This window comes from Centropristis striata, chromosome 9 (genome assembly GCF_030273125.1).
Source record: "Centropristis striata isolate RG_2023a ecotype Rhode Island chromosome 9, C.striata_1.0, whole genome shotgun sequence".
NCBI lineage: Eukaryota > Metazoa > Chordata > Actinopteri > Perciformes > Serranidae > Centropristis > Centropristis striata.
Genome location: NC_081525.1, coordinates 2,980,656 through 3,000,188, shown reverse-complemented (window position 1 = coordinate 3,000,188; position 19,533 = coordinate 2,980,656). Strand labels below are relative to the sequence as shown.

At 40.4% G+C, this 19,533-nt stretch overlaps 1 protein-coding gene across 1 annotated transcript; it reads left to right on the top strand.

The window, feature by feature from the left end:
* nwd1 (NACHT and WD repeat domain containing 1) lies at nt 1-19,533 on the top strand. Its single transcript, XM_059341130.1, has 21 exons — nt 1-25; nt 62-172; nt 1,527-1,612; nt 1,711-1,827; nt 3,115-3,469; nt 3,541-4,355; nt 6,191-6,690; nt 7,597-7,800; nt 8,149-8,302; nt 9,790-9,907; nt 10,761-10,925; nt 11,009-11,206; nt 11,286-11,408; nt 11,493-11,692; nt 13,105-13,374; nt 14,189-14,279; nt 14,383-14,531; nt 15,591-15,864; nt 16,857-17,410; nt 18,416-18,521; nt 19,192-19,533. The coding sequence occupies exons 1-21, from the start codon at nt 1-3 to the stop codon at nt 19,503-19,505; spliced, it is 4,929 nt and encodes a 1,642-aa protein (XP_059197113.1). The 3' UTR covers nt 19,506-19,533.

Here is a 19,533-nt window from a genome sequence, read left to right as displayed (position 1 = left end):
ATGGCGGAGCGTCCAGCAGCAGGAGGTGGAGGAGGAGGAGGTGGAGGTGGAGGAGGAGGAGGAGGAGGAGAGGTCAGCCTGCAGGACGTCCTGAGAGGACGGACCGATGGAGCTCAGAGGACGAAGAGCAGCTCCAACATGATCCGAGTCTTCATCAGCTCCACGTTCACAGGTCAGAGCAGTGAAACTCACCGTTTATGCTGATGATACATGATACTACAGGTGTAAGTTACAGGAACATTTAAGGGGCTCAAATAAAGTTTTTTAACATGTTAAATGAAGTTGAGAAATATTTGTTGTTGTTTATCGTCATGCTTTGGTTGCAGCAGAAGTTTAAATTTGTAAAAAGGTATAAAACAAGTGTAACAAGAGGATGAGAACTAACATTTGTGCACATATATTTTTGTAACAGTGCTAAAGTTTGCATCAAAGCTTGTGTAACTTTGATATCATACAGTTTTCTGCTTTTTTATTTAATTCTATTATTCTAGTCTTTATTCTACAACTTGTTTTTCTCATTGAGGCTTAAAAAATGTTTACAAAGAGTGATAAATAACCACAAAATTATGATATACTTGTTTATTATTGGGCTGGGGAACAGTAGATTTTTGGGTTTGTGGGGAATTTAAATGGCTTTTAACAGAACACTGCTTCATCACCAGACAAAATTTCATGGGATAGCTATGAAATTCATTGCATTACTATAGGTAGGAATCCCTATGAATTGTTCATAAAAACAGCATAAACCATGATAAAAACAACATGAATCTAAAGAAATGTTTGTGCAGGAATTAAAAAGTAGTAGAAATAGGTAATTTCTCCCTGTTTTTAATAATAATAAATTAATAAATTGAAATATATATTTTTATGCCAACAAGACTCTATATATAAATAAAAATATATAGTATTAAAATAAATAAAAAATCGGCCTAGTCTACAATATGCAAAAGTCAGACCATAAAGCACCCAGTGGTTTTTCAAAAATGTAACAGAAGCAATATAAGAAATGTACTTTATATATATTTTTTGACAAGATATATAATCCTGCTTATCACCCAGCATGACCATCAGGTAAAATAAAAAAATAAATAAAAATTAAACTTAAAATGTGGCAGTAATAAGACAAAACTGTATCATGTAAACAAATTAGTCTAGTTGGCAGAAAAATATACGTTTTTAAATGAATTCATTACTATTTAATAGAAAGAATTGTAGAAATTACATAAATACATTTCTATTAATTTATTTATTCATTTTGATTGTTAGCTAAAATTATATTTATATTTATTTATGAAACATTTCTCAGCAGGATTCTTTTAGAATGATGTTTTTAAGATACTTTTAATTCCTTTGCAAAACATTTCCTTATATTCATGTTTCTTGTACCGCTGCACTACACCTCCAGATCACTGGAGATTTACCTTATTGATACTGTAAACCTTCTGTCTGACTGTATAAACTGTATTAATGTGACTATGTCTGATATAAACTGTATTAATATGTCTGTGTGTCGTCTTTCCTGTCAGATATGAGCAGTGAGAGGAAAGCTCTGCTGGAGAGAGCTTACCCAGAAGTCCTGGCGTTCTGCCGCAGCCTGGGGCTGGTGTTTGAGGTCAGTATTCTTAATATAAACTCTACAGATAATGTGTGTGTGTGTGTGTGTGTGTAGCTAAACCTGCTCATTGATCAGTGAGGTCACTTCCTGTCCAGGTGGTGGATCTGCGTTGGGGAATCCGAAGCGACCCGTCCGGAGACCACGAGGCCTCTGAGATCTTCCTGCAGGAGATCGATCGCTGTCAGAAGATTTCAGCCGGTCCACATTTCATCGTGAGACTCTCAACTTTAATTACAATTTAGATGTTTGTCATATTTGTTTGTTCTGGTAATATAAAAGGAGGATTTTTATGTTTTAGTGCAGGATCATCTCTGGTTTGAATCATGTTTCCACTTATAACAGCTGCTACATAAACTCTCTCACACATCCAGGATATCTTCATTCTTTAACGCAGCTTTCTGGTCCTAGAAAAGTCCTAGAAAACTCTTGGATATGTCCTTAAAAAAAACATCCGTAGAGGAGGCGGGGTTTACGATCCCCCAGAGCCGTTTATTGGGCGCTACGAATGTTTATCATAAGCGTACGTAGCTTTTAGCCAATCGTATCAATTATACCAGATGACGTATGTAGAGACCACAACGACCGGGGTCTCGCTAAATCCCATTAGCTTAGCCGCTAACGGGGCTAGTTGGTAGATTAGACTTTTGCCAAGTCCTGTTTCTCAGCAAGGCTAAAACATCCTTTTTGGTGGTGATGAAGAAGTGTAAAGCCAAACGTTGTTCTTCTTTTAATATAAACTTTGGCTCTAAACTATCTAGAACACTGTCTACAGCTAGATCCAAAGAGAGCTTGGCGTCTGCTGCAGCCATGTTGGATTTATAAGAAAACTACAAGCTTCCATCTGTCGAATAGTACGCGTCATCGTCTTGCCGTCCCTCCCAGTTCTGTGATTGGATACCAAAAGCAGGGCTAAGAATCGGCCATGGACACCATGCCGCCTTGCAGTTCGAAATGAAATCGAGCATGCAAGGCAGCATGGGTAGACCCAGGCTAGTCCACAGCAGTATTGGTAGTGGTGACTCAGTTGGTGCTAGTGTTCAAAACTCACTGTGGTAGCCTCAGTGAATGAGTTGAAAAGAAACCCTGCAAAGAACGCAGCTGGAGTCGACCTTTAATCTAAATTTAAACATCAGATTGCTCAAGCGCATCACGTTGGTCGGATCAGGCAACTCTGCACAACTGAACACAACAATAAATTAGCAGCCAGGTACAACTTGACTTGTTCTCATTTCAGACCAAAACAAGTGCAGGAGCTGACAAAAGTGGTCTTGAGACCAGACTCAAGTGCTACAGCTTTAAATGTTGAGGGACCATCATTTCCTTTACTAAAGGAGAGAAGAGAAGAAGCATGAAGCACCTTTTTTAAAGCTTTCAGAGCATTAGAGCAGCTCCTATTATGGCTGCAGGAGTGAAAAAATCTCAGAAAAAAAGGATTACTCCAACACATTTATCATTTATCTGATAATCTCAGCTCATTCTTCTTCTTCTCTTTATTTCAGGCTCTGCTGGGGAACCGGTACGGCCCCAGAACTCTTCCTCGCCGCGTCCCGGAGAAACAGTTTGAAGTCCTTTTGTCCAAACTGTCCAAAAACCCCGAAGGCGTCCAGCTGCTGAGTCGCTGGTTCCTAAAGGACAACAATGCGGTCCCGCCCACCTACGTGCTGCAGCCAATCACGGCTCACTTCCCCCACTACGCCGACCTCCGACCTGAGAGCGGCCCGCAGCGGGACAAGAACCTCCTCTCCTGGCGCCTCACAGAGACCAAACTGTGTCAGCTCCTACGCTCCGCCGCCACGGACGCCGAGGCCGCCGGTGACCTCACCGCCGAGCAGAAACAAAGATTCTTCACATCAGGTCAGAGACGCTCTTTGTCTTTTGTCTCACAGTGTTTCTAAAGATCTGAGCGTCTTCTCGTCTTCTCACAGTCACAGAGCAGGAGTTCGACCACGGTTTGTGGAAAACCGGCGGCGAGGCTTCGGCTCTGCTCTTCGTGCGAGAGATTCCCCGCCAGAGGGTGAGGGACGGGCCCAAACGCCTCGCCAAGTTCATGGACCTGACCGCCGGCGGCGTGCTGGACGCAGAAGCTCAGGGGCTCCTCGCCGGCCTCAAGTCCCGCCTCTACTCCACGCTGCAGAAGATCCTCAACCTGCACTGCGTGGAGCTCACCAAAGGCGGCATCGACCCCAAACGCAAAGAGCACGCTCAGTACCTGGACGGCGTCTGCGAGCAGTTCGTCTCGCAGATGAAGGCGCGGATCGAAGCGGCGTTGGATCCTCCGGCGGCGGCGAATAGGAGGAAGGTTCGGGGACGAATTGATGAAGAGAAAGAGGAAATGTCGGAGCGGCTGGTGGAGGAGGTGGGACTGCACGCCGCCATGAGCAGCGAGCTGTGCAGAGGTCTGTACGGCAGGGAGGGGCTTCTGGGAAAACTCTGCTGCGCCATGTGGGAGTCCACCAACGTGCGCCACGGCCCGCTGGTCGTGCACGGCGGCGCCGGCATGGGGAAGACGGCTCTGCTGTGCAAACTGGCGCAGGAGATGCGGAGCGTCTTGGAGGCCCGCGGGGCGGCGGTGGTGATCAGGCTGCTGGCGGCTCGCCATCCTCAGAGACCCGACATCGACCACGTGCTCCGCAGCGTCTGCCTGCAGGTCTGTCTGGCGTGCGGTTTGGCGCCACCCTCGCCGCTGACGGCCAACACTCACCTGGAGCTGCTGCGCTTCTTCGGGAACGTCCTCGCAGAGGTTTGAAATGATTAGGAGAAATATTTGTTGTTGTTTTATCGCCATGTGTTTTGTGAAATTTGTGAAAATGTATAAAAGATGTATCAATACGATGAGAATTAACAATTGTGCACAATTTAAATTTTTGTAAAACAGTGTTAAAGTTTGCATCTAAAGTGCGTGTGTAACTTTTATATCATACAGTTTTATTCTTTTCTTTTCTTTAATTATATTATTGACTGTGCTTCAAAGAGCCGGGCTTAATCCTTGATTTTATTCTTCTGTTTCCTCCGTGTTTTTTTCGGTCGACTACTCCTCCCAGAGTTTTGGTCGCACATACACTAAAAAGGTATCAAGTTGACCGACTCGGTCATGACAAGTGTGCTATGACTTTTCTAAGGGTTTCAGCAAACGGTTTTCAAATTATTCTGCAAAAACACGCCAAAAAATCCCCGTAATGTTACCCTATGGAGAGGCTAGAGTGGATGAAAACATCCCTAGAGTGCAGAGGGAGAGAAAAATGTCATTTATGTACATGGAAATTTTGTCTAATTACAATATAAAAAGAGAAATGAGAGAAAGCAGTAAGAACGCTTGGGCGACGATCTTAAAAGTACATCTTTATTTTTACTGTACTGTATTTTATTGTGAAGGACAGAAGTACGGTCCGGGTGTGTTGATAACGATGGTTGATAACGGTGATATTTATCTGGCTTACCCAGAAACATCCAATTTCCCCTGAAAAACTCAGCAGCCCCCATAGTTTTATTGTTTTACAGCGAGGAGATCCAAGTTTCCGATTTGAATTAGCCAGGTAGCGCACGGCTAATTCACCGGCGTTAGCTCCCTTTAAAACAATATACGGTTCGAAAGATAAGAAGTTAGACTTTAGTTTCACACCATTTAATTAATTGGAAGCATAACATGATAATTTATATTAGTAGTTAATGTAAAATTAGGATAGAATCTTGTCCAACTTGGGATACAGTTACGCTAGGTAATTTCTACTGTTTTTTTCCCTGCCAACTACACTTTATATAGATATACATACCGTATTTCCTCAATTTAAAGCCGGGCCCCTATTAATGACCAGCCTCATTTAGTAACCGGGTGTAAAAACTATTTTTAGTAAATAAAAGCCGGCCTCTTTTATAAGCCGAGTGTCTTACCAGTGTTATGTCAAAGTCTGTTCCCCCGTCGATATGTGTCCCCCTTACCTTAACCTGCACCAACCTGACCCCTGACCCCAACCAGTCCTCCTTTAAGTTGCTAACATGAGCCCAAGTTTACCTTAACCCCAAACAGTTCTCTCTACAAGGCCTAACCTTGAACTTAAATCCTAACTCCAACCGCGGAGGTGATGCTACGGAGAACACCATTCAGGAAACATCATTTGACGGGTAACAGATTTCTACACAACACCTGTATTTATAAGTTTAACCACACAAGTTAGTACTGTAGGTAAATATGGTTGTTTCTCCTGCTGTCCTAGTCATTCTCTGTAAAGTCGAGCCGTTTACGCAGGTTCTTCTGGGCTTTTTAGTAGTTTAGACATTTTAAATCCTGCTTAAAATGAACATTCAGCGTGCTGCTCATTGTTTGTTTACATCCGAGTACTTCCAATATGGCCGACATCCGGCTAACTGGCTACAATGCGCTGTGGAAAACACTCTAAAAAGTGCCGGTCAGAGGGGCTCTGATTTTCTTTTTTTAGTAAAAGCCTCCTTCAAATAATAGCCTGGCCCTATTATTAGCCGGGTCCCAAACAGATTTTTTTATTAATAGAAGCCCCGGCTACTATTTGAGGAAATATAGTACACATAAGACCTTCAAGTAAATATAAATTAATTTCCCAGGTGTCCCAGCACGGGAACACGCTGCTGATCATCCTGGACGCTCTGGACCAGCTGTCGGACCGACATCACGCCCACAAGCTGCGCTGGCTGCCCGCCGACCTCCCGCCCAACGTCCACCTGGTCATCTCCATGGATACCAACAGCGAGGCGTTCGCCAACATGCGTCTGAAGCTGAAGGCGTTGGGGAGTTTCTTCGAAGCGGAGCGTTTGTCTCGTGACGACGGGAAGCAGCTGATGGAGTCGTTCCTGCGAGCGTCTCAGAGGTCTTTGACTCCGGAGCAGGTCGAAGCGGCGCTGCAGAGCTTCGACGCGTCCGGCTGCCCGCTGCACCTCAAACTCATCCTGTCCGCCGCCAAACGCTGGACGTCCTTCACGTCGCTCGCAGAGACACGACTGGGCGCCAACGCACAGGAAGTGATGTCACAGCTCTTCCTGAAGCTGGAGGAGAAACACGGGAAAGAGCTGGTGGGCGGAGCTTTAGGATACATCGCTCTGGCCAGGTGAGGAGACGACACAGGTACAAGTCATAAACACGATTTTTAAAGAGAGGTGGTGTTTATATATTGTACGCTAGTTGTTTGCTAATTAGCACTTTCCTCTAGTTTTTATTATGTTACCATAAATATTTAATTAATTTAACAAGACGTGTTTGTTCGTGGATCTTTTTTGTGCAAATGTGGTTTGAAATTTAAGAATTTGATTGGCCGAAGGGGCACAAGAGCTCTACAAAGTATATTATATATAATATATAATATAATATTATAATAAATATATAATATTATACATATCCATTCCATCCATTTTCCTCCGCTTATCCGGGGCCGGGTCGCAGGGGCATCAGGCTAAGCAGGGCATTCCAGAAAAGAAAAAAGATAAAATATTTATATATGTATTAACTGCAAAATAAATTTGCTTACTGTGCCTTTTTATTCCACATTATTTTTATTCTTTATTTATTCTGTATATTCCTTCTGCACTTTACTGCTTTTTGCCCGTATTTAAAAAAAAAAAGTATTTTTGTTTTTTAAATTGTATTTTATTCTTCTTCTTACGTTATTTTTTTTCCTCTTTTTTAGGTTTAATTTTTTCCTTTTTTTTATTGTTTGTTTTCTTTCTTTATTTGAGGGGATGTTTGTCCTGACACATTTCTTATTCTTCATTATCTGGATTTCATGCAGTTTTATGTGTGTACAAAAAAATAAATAAATAACTAATACAGAAATAAAATAATAAAATGAAATTAAAACTCAAGGACCATTAGTATCAGACAACTCATAGGGAAGGACAGAGTGAGATACATTTTTGTAGTTTTGAATATTAGACTACAATAGTAACAATGATAACAATAATGGTAATAAAATGTATTTTTAAGTGTAAAAACAATAAAAAACAAACTGTTTCCTCAGGGAGGGGCTGCTGGAGGCGGAGCTGCGTGATGTCATGTCCCTGGATGATGACATCATCAGTGAGGTGTACAGGTACTCGCTCCCTCCGACGCCCTCGCTGATCCGGCTGCCCCCCCTCCTCTGGGCTCGCCTCAGACGGGACCTCGAGGACCAGCTGGAGGAGCGCTGGACGGGCGGGGTCGCCGCCGTCGCCCTCAACAACCGGTGAGAAAAAACACAAACGGATAAAGAGTTTTGGTCGCACATACACTAAAAAGGTATCAAAATGACCGACTCGGTCATGACAATCGTGCTATAACTTTTCCAAGGGTTTCGGCAAACGGTTTTCAAATTATTCGGCAAAAACACGCCAAAAAATCCCCGTAATGTACCCTATGGAGAGACTAGAGTGGATGACAACATCCCTAGAGTGCAGAGGGAGAGAAAAATGTGATTTATGTACATGGAAATGTACATAAATTACAGTTCGGGTGTGTTGATAAATGATGTCACAGGTCAGAGGTCACATGTTTGAGTGTGTGTGTGTGTGTGTGTGTGTGTGTGTGTGTGCAGGAGTCTGTACGAGGCGGTCTCAGCTCGGTATCTGACGTCAGAGCGGCGGGGGCGGAGCCTCAGGATCCTGGCGGAGTACTTCCTGGGTCGGTGGTCGGGGAAACTGAAGCCGGCGTCGCTGCCGGGGCTGACGCTGCTGCTGTCCGACAGGAAGGTACCCAACACAACGATTAAACTATAAATATATCTAAATAGATGTAAATTATTCTATCTACTTTATCTATTTTTTTAAAGATAGGGGAGAAAATCAATACAGTATAGTATATACTCGATATTATATCGATTCATGGCCGCCAAGTATCGATATTTAGCGTTCCAGCTGCTGTTAGTATTTTCGCCAGCGGGCTCGCTTTTATGAATTAAATGGAGATCATCATGGTTTCATATGGAACTAAAAAACGTTGTTGAAAAAACTCTGCAACATTAGGCTGAAGTTTTAATTTATTTTAAAAAATATTTTTACGTTTAAATCTTAAGTTTTTCTGTAAGGAAAACAGTTAATCTGTCTTCAGAGAAAAGTAGAATTACCAGAAAAAACTGTCAAAATTACCAAAAAAAAGTTCAAATTTACCAGAAAAAAGTCAAAATTACCAAAAAAAGTCAAAATTACCCCCCCAAAAAAGTCAAAATCAAAAGAAAAAAAGTCAAATTTACCAGAAAAAAAGTCAAAATCAGAAGAAAAAAGTCAAATTTACCAGAAAAAAAGTCAAAATTAAAAGAAAAAATGTAGAAATTGTCTGACAAATTTGTTTGTTTTTTCTGTTTGATTCAGAAACATTTTTAGCAGTGAAGCTTGTTGTTTGTGTGTGTTTGATAAAATGTTGCAGTTATCACAATATATTGTATCTCAACACTCACCATATTGTAAAATGTATGGAAGAATTATCCTATCTTTATTCAAGAGCGTAGATTTTCAGTTTGAGAGCATAATTTGTCTTTCTCGTGCTCAGATTTGTTCTCCTCATGCTCACATTTTGCGCTCGCACTCAGATTTCTGCTGCTTTCTTTCAAAATGTATGCGTGCACTTAAAAATCACATGCTTGTGCTCACATTTCTTCTTCTTGGACACAAACATTTCGCTCGCACTCAAATATGTCCTGTGCGCGCTCAAATCTAAAGTCTACGCGCTCAGATCTCAACTCTGCGCTCTCAAAACTTTTGTGCTCGGACTCAGAACACGCACGTCCTCTCAGGTTGAGGTGTCTGCTCAGACTGAACGATGTCCCGCCCTGCGCTTAAAGTAGTGTGTTTCAGCAGCCAATAGGGAGACAGCTAGATTGTGGGCCGGTCTTAGGTGCGTTCCCTCGCCTTTTTGAGCGCTCCGGAGGGGCGAGTATATGGTCTGTTTGTAAAACTGCTTCTCTCTTAAAATACACCAATTTACCATATTAGCCAGCTATTTGAATCATCACCTATTTAAGACGCAGCATATTTATGTTATATAGATAAAGGATAATTCTTCCATAAAAATGCTTAAAATCACAATAATTTCGTAAAATCGTATCGTGGGGCCGATACGCTGATTTACACCTCTAGTATTTTTTATCCTAATCAGCTGTTTTAGTTTTTATTGTGGCGTCTGACCTAAGTTTATTCTGCTGCTGTTGAAGTGTGTTCTGATTGGCTGTGTGATGTCACAGGTCCCGCCCCAGCCGCTGTGGTTCGCTCCAGGATTGGCCAACGTCAGGAAGCTGCAGGAGCTGCCGTATCACCTGCTGCACGCCGGGCTGTGGGACGACCTGCGGCAGGAAGTCATCGGTAAAAAATAAATTAAAATGAATACCATTATTATAAGTAGATAGATTTACTGTACTGTGTACATAAAACACAGGTTTTATACTGCAGAACAGAGACATGAGACATATTTATGAAATGACAAACATTAAAACACAATAATCTGATTGATTACAGTGTTGCACAAATAATGTAAAAGCACATTCAAATATATACATTTTAAATATTCCAAACATATTTATAAGAGAGACAAAGTATTTGAATTTGAATTGTCTTGTTGCTGAAATGTTTTATATAAATAAACTTTTCTTGCTATCATATAGTTTTCAACAAACACTACCAAGAATTTCCAATAAACAAAACAAAATAAAAGCAAATAAAAAAATAAATGCAAAAATAAACACTTTTAAAAATAAGAAAAAAAGGAAAATAAAACAGAAAGTAAATTAATTAATTTCAATTAATTAATACTTTATTATTATTGTTATTATTTTTACATTTAATGGCATATTCATTGATTTTTCATTTATTTTAATTTATTTTATGTATTTATGTACTTTTTCGTGTTATATGTTACAAATAAATCAGTGCTGTGGTTCTTGCCTTTTCAGTCATTGCTGAAATAATTTTCCCTTTTTTTTAATTGTATGACAAATCAGTTTTCGCTTTAATTATTGTTTATGAAATGAATTTGAAAACGTCAGCAGGCAGATAAAAATTGGTTAGAAAAATAATAAAATTGGAACATTTAAGTCATTTTGTGTGGTTTTTAAATATAAAGTAGTCGTATTTTGGAGTCATGATTGATGATGACAGATGATTTTCTGTTGTTCAGTGGATTATTAATTATTAATTAGAGTCCCTGTTGTGTCTCCAGGCAGCGCTGAGTGGCTGTACTGTAAGAGTCGGGTCTGTGGGGTGTCCAGTGTGATCCAGGACCTGGACCAGTGCTCCCAGTACATGGACTGTATAGAGACCAGACTGGTCCGAGACACTCTGGTCCTCATCAAACCCAGTCTGGACTTCCTGGACGGCCACATGGGTCAGATACATTTTATTAATTTAATTTAAAATGCACTAAGAATATGTATATGTGTAGTGATTAATCTTTAATTCTTCTTGCAGACACGTCTCTGTTTTACACGGAGCTGTTGGCGAGACTCTGCTCCCTGGCCACGCCCTTCCCCTCTGTGATTGGCCGGCTGTGCAGCCAGTGTGAGGAGTGGTTACTGGCGTGTCCCGAGCCCGTCCTCATCCCCAAGAGCAGCTTCCTGCAGCAGCCAGGGGGGGCGCTGCAGCACACACTCACCGGCCTGCAGGGAGGTACGAAATTAACATTATTTTAGTTCTAAAAAGTGAAAAGGTGCAGCAGCAGAGGTCTCACCTGTGCTCGTGTCTCCAGGTGTGCTCTGTGTGGACATCAGCGTGGAGGCGGAGCTTCTGGTTGCAGGTTGTGATGACGGCGTGGTGGCGGTCTGGAGCCTCACCGACCAGCAGCTGGTACACTCACTGCTGGGACACACGGGTCAGTCTGAAGGAATACTAATAATTAAATCATATTAAATTAACAATAATAATAATGATAATAATGTGATGTGTGTGTGTGTAGGTGCGGTTCTGTCCGTCAGAGTGATTGACAGCTCCGCCCACTGCCTCTCATTGGCTGCTGACGGCTCTCTGAGGAGGTGGAGCCTGACGGACGGCCAACAGCTGCTCGTCATCCTGGAGGCGGTGCCTGTTGACTCCGCCCCCTCCACAGTACACCTCCACCTGTCTGATCAGCTGATCTTTGTTTACACCAGGACACAGGTAGGAAACCACTACTACTATTAGTTCCACTACTGTTATACTTCTCGTTCTACTACTGTTGCCACTACTACTACTACTAGTTCTACTACTGTTGCCACTACTATTACTACTAGTTCTACTACTGTTGCCACTACTACTACTACTAGTTCTACTACTGTTGCCACTACTATTACTACTAGTTCTACTACTGTTGCCACTACTAATACTACTAGTTCTACTACTGTTGCCACTACTACTACTACTAGTTCTACTACTGTTGCCACTACTATTACTACTAGTTCTACTACTGTTGCCACTACTACTACTACTAGTTCTGCTACTGTTGCCACTACTATTACTACTAGTTCTGCTACTGTTGCCACTACTAATACTACTAGTTCTACTACTGTTGCCACTACTATTACTACTAGTTCTACTACTGTTGCCACTACTAATACTACTAGTTCTACTACTGTTGCCACTACTATTACTACTAGTTCTACTACTGTTGCCACTACTAATACTACTAGTTCTACTACTGTTGCCACTACTATTACTACTAGTTCTACTACTGTTGCCACTACTAATACTACTAGTTCTACTACTGTTGCCACTACTATTACTACTAGTTCTACTACTGTTGCCACTACTAATACTACTAGTTCTACTACTGTTGCCACTACTAATACTACTAGTTCTACTACTGTTGCCACTACTATTACTACTAGTTCTACTACTGTTGCCACTACTATTACTACTAGTTCTACTACTGTTGCCACTACTAATACTACTAGTTCTACTACTGTTGCCACTACTATTACTACTAGTTCTACTACTGTTGCCACTACTAATACTACTAGTTCTACTACTGTTGCCACTACTATTACTACTAGTTCTACTACTGTTGCCACTACTAATACTACTAGTTCTACTACTGTTGCCACTACTATTACTACTAGTTCTACTACTGTTGCCACTACTAATACTACTAGTTCTACTACTGTTGCCACTACTAATACTACTAGTTCTACTACTGTTGCCACTACTATTACTACTAGTTCTACTACTGTTGCCACTACTATTACTACTAGTTCTACTACTGTTGCCACTACTAATACTACTAGTTCTACTACTGTTGCCACTACTAATACTACTAGACATACTACTGTGTCCACTGCTGCTGCTACTACGACTAGTCCTACTATTGTTGCTACTGCTAATACAACTACTACTACTACTACAAATACAACAACAACAACACCTCCTCCTCCTACTGTTACTGCTGTCTCCACAGGTGAAATTACTGATTTTATCCTGATATTAAATGTAAGTTTCTGTCACTAGTTGAAACTGAACAATTTGTTGTGTTCAGATAAGAGACCTTGTTGTTGTTGTTGTTATTATTGTTGTTGTTGTTGTTGTTGTTGTTGCAGGTGAAGGTGTGGAAGGCTGACGGAGCAGAGCTCTTCAGCAGCAGTAGTGGTGATGAAGCTGAAGGTTCGGTGGTTCTGGGAGTTCTGGGAGAATCTGTAGTTTCTCTGTGTGACTCGACTCGACTCAGAATATTTAATCCTGGTAAAAAGACTCAACCTGTGGAGACTCAGCTGGAGAACTCCAAGAGACGTTTGACTCCTGTCAAATGTGTCACGTTACCGAAACGAGGGAAAGTGTTTGTGGCTTCTAAAGAAGGATTCCTCCATCAGGTTGGTGTTTAATCTGTTTATTTAACATTTCAGCCTCACTGTGAGTGTTTTCAGACTTTTAGTGCAGAAAGAAATAATGAACCTGCACCTAAGTACACAGTTACTGTTGTGTCTGCATTATAAATCAAAAAGAAAAGGTCTGAGTGTAAAACTTTCTGCACTGCATTAAAAGAATTGACATTAAGACTATCAGAACTGCAAGTAAAATTACATTTGGGATTAAAAACATATTCATGAAATCAATTTAAATCAATTTTGTTTTTTCTGCAAGATTTTTGTTTGTGAATCCAAAAGGTTTTTTTTTTTCAAATCTAGAAGTTTTGTTTGCATATCTAAAGATTTATTTGTGGACTGAAACATTTTTGTTTGTAAATCCAAAAGTTTTGTCTAGAAATTTAAAACTTATTTGCAAATCCATTTTTTTCACAGATAAATACGACTTGTTTGTTGTTGGAAATATAAGATCTTGTTTTAGAATGCAAAATATGACTTTTTTTAAAATTACTTAATTACAAAGTTTTGCTTTAAAATTCTATGCGTTTTATTTAAAAAATCCAAAAGATTTGCTTGCTGTTGAAGTTTCTCAACTCTATAAAAGATTTTATTTTTTTAATTGCAGTGGTGAGAAATACCTGAACCTTTTCTGATGTTTGCATAATAAATAAACAAAAGTAACCCAATACTTAAATAACTATAATATATACTATAATACTATAATAGTTTATCTAATGAAAAATCATCCATTAAAGCCCATTATACATAAAAATGTTTCTATCCTCCTTGTGATTATAACTCATGAGATGATGTTTTTCAGATTTCCCGGTCGGGCCGACAGACGGCGGTGGAGTTTCCTCTGGTTCCGTCTTTACTTTCAGTCACTGAAGATGAAAAAATCCTGATAGCAGGTACGACTCAGACTGAACTCAAACTGTAAAAAATACAGAAAAAACACTTTTAAATCAAAAATTCAGCTACAAAGAAGTGTGTGTGTGTTTGTGATTTGTGCAGGAAGTGATCTGACTCTGAGCCTCTTCCACGTGGACAGAGACTCTGTGGACGGATTCCTCGACCTCCAACACGACGACATCGTGTTGTCGGCGTGCGTCTCCTCAGACGGCAGACTGCTCGCCTCCGGAGCGGCCGACCAACTCGTACGGGTAAAAAACACACTAACGTTCAGCAGAGAGGACTGAAAGGTTATAGAGACGGGAAATATACACAGTACAAGCCCTGCAGCTCCTTCATAGTAAAAGCCCTACAGTTGTTTCAAAATTAAAGCCCTGCAGCTCCTTCACAGTAAAAGCCCTACAGTTGTTTCAAAATTAAAGCCCTGCAGCTCCTTCACAGTAAAAGCCCTGTACTTGTTTCAAAATTAAAGCCATGCAGCTCCTTCACATTAAAAGCCCTGCAGTTCCTTCACAGTAAAAGCCCTGCAGTTGTTTCAAAGTTAAAGCCCTGAAGTTGTTTCATAATAAAAGCCCTGCAGCTCCTTCACAGTAAAAGCTCTGCAGCTCCTTCACAGTAAAAGCCCTGCAGTTGTTTCAAAGTAAAAGCACTGGAGTTGTTTCACAGTAAAAGCCCTGCAGTTGTTTCAACGTTAAAGCCCTGCAGTTGTTTTACAGTAAAAGCCCTGCAATAGTTTCAAAGTAAAAGCCCTCCAGCTCATTTACAGTAAAAGCCCTGCAGCTCCTTTACAGTAGAAGCCCTGGAGTTTTTTCACAGTAAAAGCGCAGCAGCCCCTTCACAGTAAAAGCTCTCCAGCCCCTTCACAGTAAAAGCCCTACATCCCCTTCATAGTAAAAGTCCTGCAGTTGTTTCACAGTAAAAGCTCTAAAACAATTTCACAATAAAAGCTGTTGTAGAAGCCCGGCTGTTGCTTTTACACTAAAAGAAACTCCAGCTGTTCCACAGTAAAAGCCCTTCAGCTCCTTCACAATAAAAGCCCTGCAGTAGTTTCTGGCTCAGATTCCCAGCTGTTTGATCTCTTTTACTGTGAAACTTCTGCAGTCAAACAACATAAACAAATGTACCCATTGAAAATAAACTCTGAAAGAATAAAACCTGAGCTTTATGAATCTGACTTCATATTAAACCATAAACTAACTGACCGTTTCTCTTCCTGTCGTTGTTCTCTGTCAGATATAAAACCTGAGCTTATTAAACCAATGAATGTGAACATAAACTAACTGACAGTTTCTCTTCCTGTTGTTGTTCAGATCTGGTCTGTGACCACCGGTTCTCTGTTAGACGCTCTCTGTGGTTCAGACGCCGCCGTCACGTCCGTCCGTCTCTATAGCGGCTTCGTGGTTTCTGCCTCGGCGGCGGCGTCCGGCGTCCGTCTGTGGAACCTGAAATACGACACGCGCCACAAACCGACGGCCCACGTCCCGGCGGGCTGCGCCCACGCCGCCGTCACCAAGGACGCCGACAGAGTTTTCTACGTCCGACAGCAGAACCAGACGGAGGTCATCAGCTGGAACAACAACACGGGTTAGAAGTTACATTATTTATAGTATTTTATTCACTTACCTTATTACATTAATGTTTTAAAATGTATTTTATGTGTCTGTTATTTTATTGTTTCTAATTGACATTTTTTCTCTTTTATTCATTTTATTTGTTTTGTTTTGTTTTATTTTGTCTTTTTAATCTTTTCTGATTCCCATTATGTAGTTATTATCTAATCCTCTATTCAGCTATTATTATGAAAGCTTATAATACTAATACTATATTGTTTTCATATTTTTTATTGTTGTTTTGTCTTTTCAAGCTCTTGTTATTAGTTTAGCATTTTTAAAATAATTTTATCATTATCATATAATTTAAATCTACTTTATTGTATTTTACTGACTTTATTTGTTATTGTTATTTTGTCTATTTTATCCATTTTTTATTGTTATTATTATAGCTTGTAAAGCAGTTTTATTGTAATGTATTGTTTTTTTGTCATTTTAATATATCTCATGTAGGTATTTAAAGCTTTTAATTATTTAATTTTGTTAATTTTTGTTGTTAATATCATATCTTGTAATTAATAATGTTATAGCACTAAACTATTTTTATAGTATTTTATTGTACTATTTTTAATTATTTTTTTAAACTATCTAATCTAGTTATTAGTTCAGCTCTGATTTAACTATGTATATAATTATTTTAGCTTTCAAACCTGTTTATTTGTATTTTATTGTCATTATTTTAAATCTATGTTTACTTTTTTGTTTATTCTAGTTTTTTTTATTTCCCTCTGATTAATTAGATCACTGAGATTTATTTTATTACATTTTCATAATATTATATATATTTACTATATATATACTTATTGTCCTGTGTGCACAGCCTTAAATATTTTTTTATTGTTTTTATGGTTTTCACTTGTTCTTTATTTGTATCAGCTGAAGTGTTTTGAGCTGCTCTAACCTGTATGAGCTGTATCTGACGGGTTGATTGACAGCCTGTGGCCCCGCCCCCTGGCGTCCCTGCAGGTTGCCTGTCGGAGCGTCTGGCGGTCTCAGCGGAGGTGTGCTGTCTGGAGCTGGCTCAGCAGAAGCGTCTGCTGCTGTGCGGTCTGACGAGCGGCACGGTGCTCATCTACCCGCTGGCGCTGCCGCAGGAGACGCTGTGCATCCCGCCGCCGGAGAGCCTCTGCAGGGCGCTCTGCATCGCCGTCAGCTCCCAGGAGAAACACGTGGCGGTGGCCTACGAGGACTCCGTGTGTTTGTTCGAGATCTCCAACAGGGACAGCTTCCCCACGGTGGAGGGGCCCCTGCAGAGGGCCCCCCTGTCCCTGCTGCACGCCCCGCTGTCCTGCATGGCGCTGCTGCCCGACCGCCGCCTGCTCTACGGGACCAGCTGCGGCGAGGTCAAGCTGCACGACTTCAGCGGCGCCGGCAGCTGCAGCCTGGAGCCTCACCGCAGCAGAGTCACCTGCGTTACCGCCAGCAACTGGGGGGGCCACGCCCTGGTGGGCTCCGAGGACGCCGTCCAGAGGCTGTGGGCCCTGAACCCGCCGGTCCTGGACCACACCATGGAGTACAAGGTCAGAGAGCTCACAGCTGCAGCAGACACATCAGATCTACTAACAATGGAAAAGGGCTTGTAGAACCTGATAATGTAATAAATTCCAGATAATGTAATAACCCCGATAATTTAATAAAAATCTGCACTTGAGTCCATTGAAAATGTAATAAAACCTGATAATGTAATAACTTCCCGATGATGTAATAAAGTGCATTTGCCAATAATGTAATAAAGTATAACACCAAGCACCTTTAGATTTCAAGAAGCTGTTGAATGCATTCGGTTGTTGTCATGGATACCTCGTTTGTGAAAAACGGATGAACGGGTCAAAAGTGAATAAACATTCAACTTTGACCTGTTGGTGGCGCTAGAGCTCTTGAGCTAGAGTTGATACACAGTATCACCACTTGAACCCAAGTAATGTTAAATTATTACAATATTGGGGAATTATTACATTATCAGGACTTGAGAAATGAAGGCTAACCTGATAATGTAATAACCTTCCTTTAATGTTATACTTAATTACATTATTGGTAAAAAAGTGTATTACATTATTGGGAATTTATTACATTATCAGGTTCTACAGGGCTTTACAAATAAAATGTATTATTATTATTATTATTATTATTATTATTATTATTATTAATAATAAAACATGTTCATTTATAGTTCAAAACATGTTCGTTTTTACACAACAGGTCTGACTCTACTGACAGTAAACACACAGTTATATTATCCATTCTGCTGCTCCACACACAGCTTTCTGTCTTTATTATATATTCAAACAGAACAGATTTGATAATAAACTTCCAACACTGCAATTGCAGCAAATAACAAATATTTTTGTGTTAAAGAACTTTAAGAAGTTTAACATTTGCAAACAATACTTTTGAATTTGCAAACAAAAGTTTTTAATTTCCAGTTAATCATTTTTTAATCACAAAAGTATTTCACTTGTAATTAAACATGTTTTAAAGTTATCTGCTTCCCGTCTGGACTCTGAGTTTGTTCTGTTGCTGTTCAGGGTTTCTTCTTCGAGGGTGTTCTCTGCGCTGCGTTCTCTGAGAGCGATCAGTTCGTCTTCACCGGATCTCAGGACAGAACCGTCAAAGTCTGGGACGTCGCTACAGGTAAATAACAATAATAATAATAATACATTTAATTTAGAGGCGCCTTTCATGTCACCCAAGGTCACATTACAAAGTATAGAATCTTAAACATCTTTAAAAACAAGACAACATGGTAAAAAAAAAGGAAATAAAAGTACGGGGTCAGGAGGTGTACTGGTCTGACACATTTACAAACATTTCCGGAAAATGCATCAAAGGAACATCCCCTCATGTATTTTAAATATTAAATTATTATTATTATTATTATTATTATTATTTTTTAATTATTGTTGTTTTTTAATTATTATTATTATTATTATTTTTTTATATATATCATTTTTTTATATATATATTTTTTTTATTTTATTTTATTTTTTATTATTTTTATTATTTTTTTATTATTATTTTTTTATTATTATTATTTTATTTTTTTTATTATTTCTTAAATGTATTTATTATGAATTTATTTTACATTTATTTATTATTTTTTAAATATATTTATTAATACCTTTAATGTCATTATCTAATGTTTTGTAGAGTTTAATCCATGAAAATAATAATACCAAAATAAATATGTTCGGGGATATAAATAGCGGGGAAAAATGCAAGTTAAATAAATAAAAAGCTCATAATCTGGATCAGGTCTTGGTGTTCCTCTCTGACCTGTGTGTTCTGTGTGTGGGGCCCTCAGGGGCCCTGCTCTACGTCCAGTACGTCTACGCCCCGGTGGTCCGGATGCTGAGCTACAGGAACGGCTTCGTGGCGTTGTCGCAGCAGGGGCCCGTCATCAGGGAGCTGCTCCGCTGCCCCGACCACGTCAGTCCGGACTACAACCCCCTGAGGAACGTCAGGGGCCAGTACCGGGTCACCTCCCGCCAGAGGAAGGACCAGGAGGGCCAAACGGGCCCCGGGTCAGACCTGCAGGACTTCAACCCGGCCCAGTTCAACCTGAACCTGATGAGCATGCTGAGGGCCAAACCCTCCTCCACCTGCTGCATCCTGTAGGACAGAGGGGCTCAGAACTGGGCCTCCA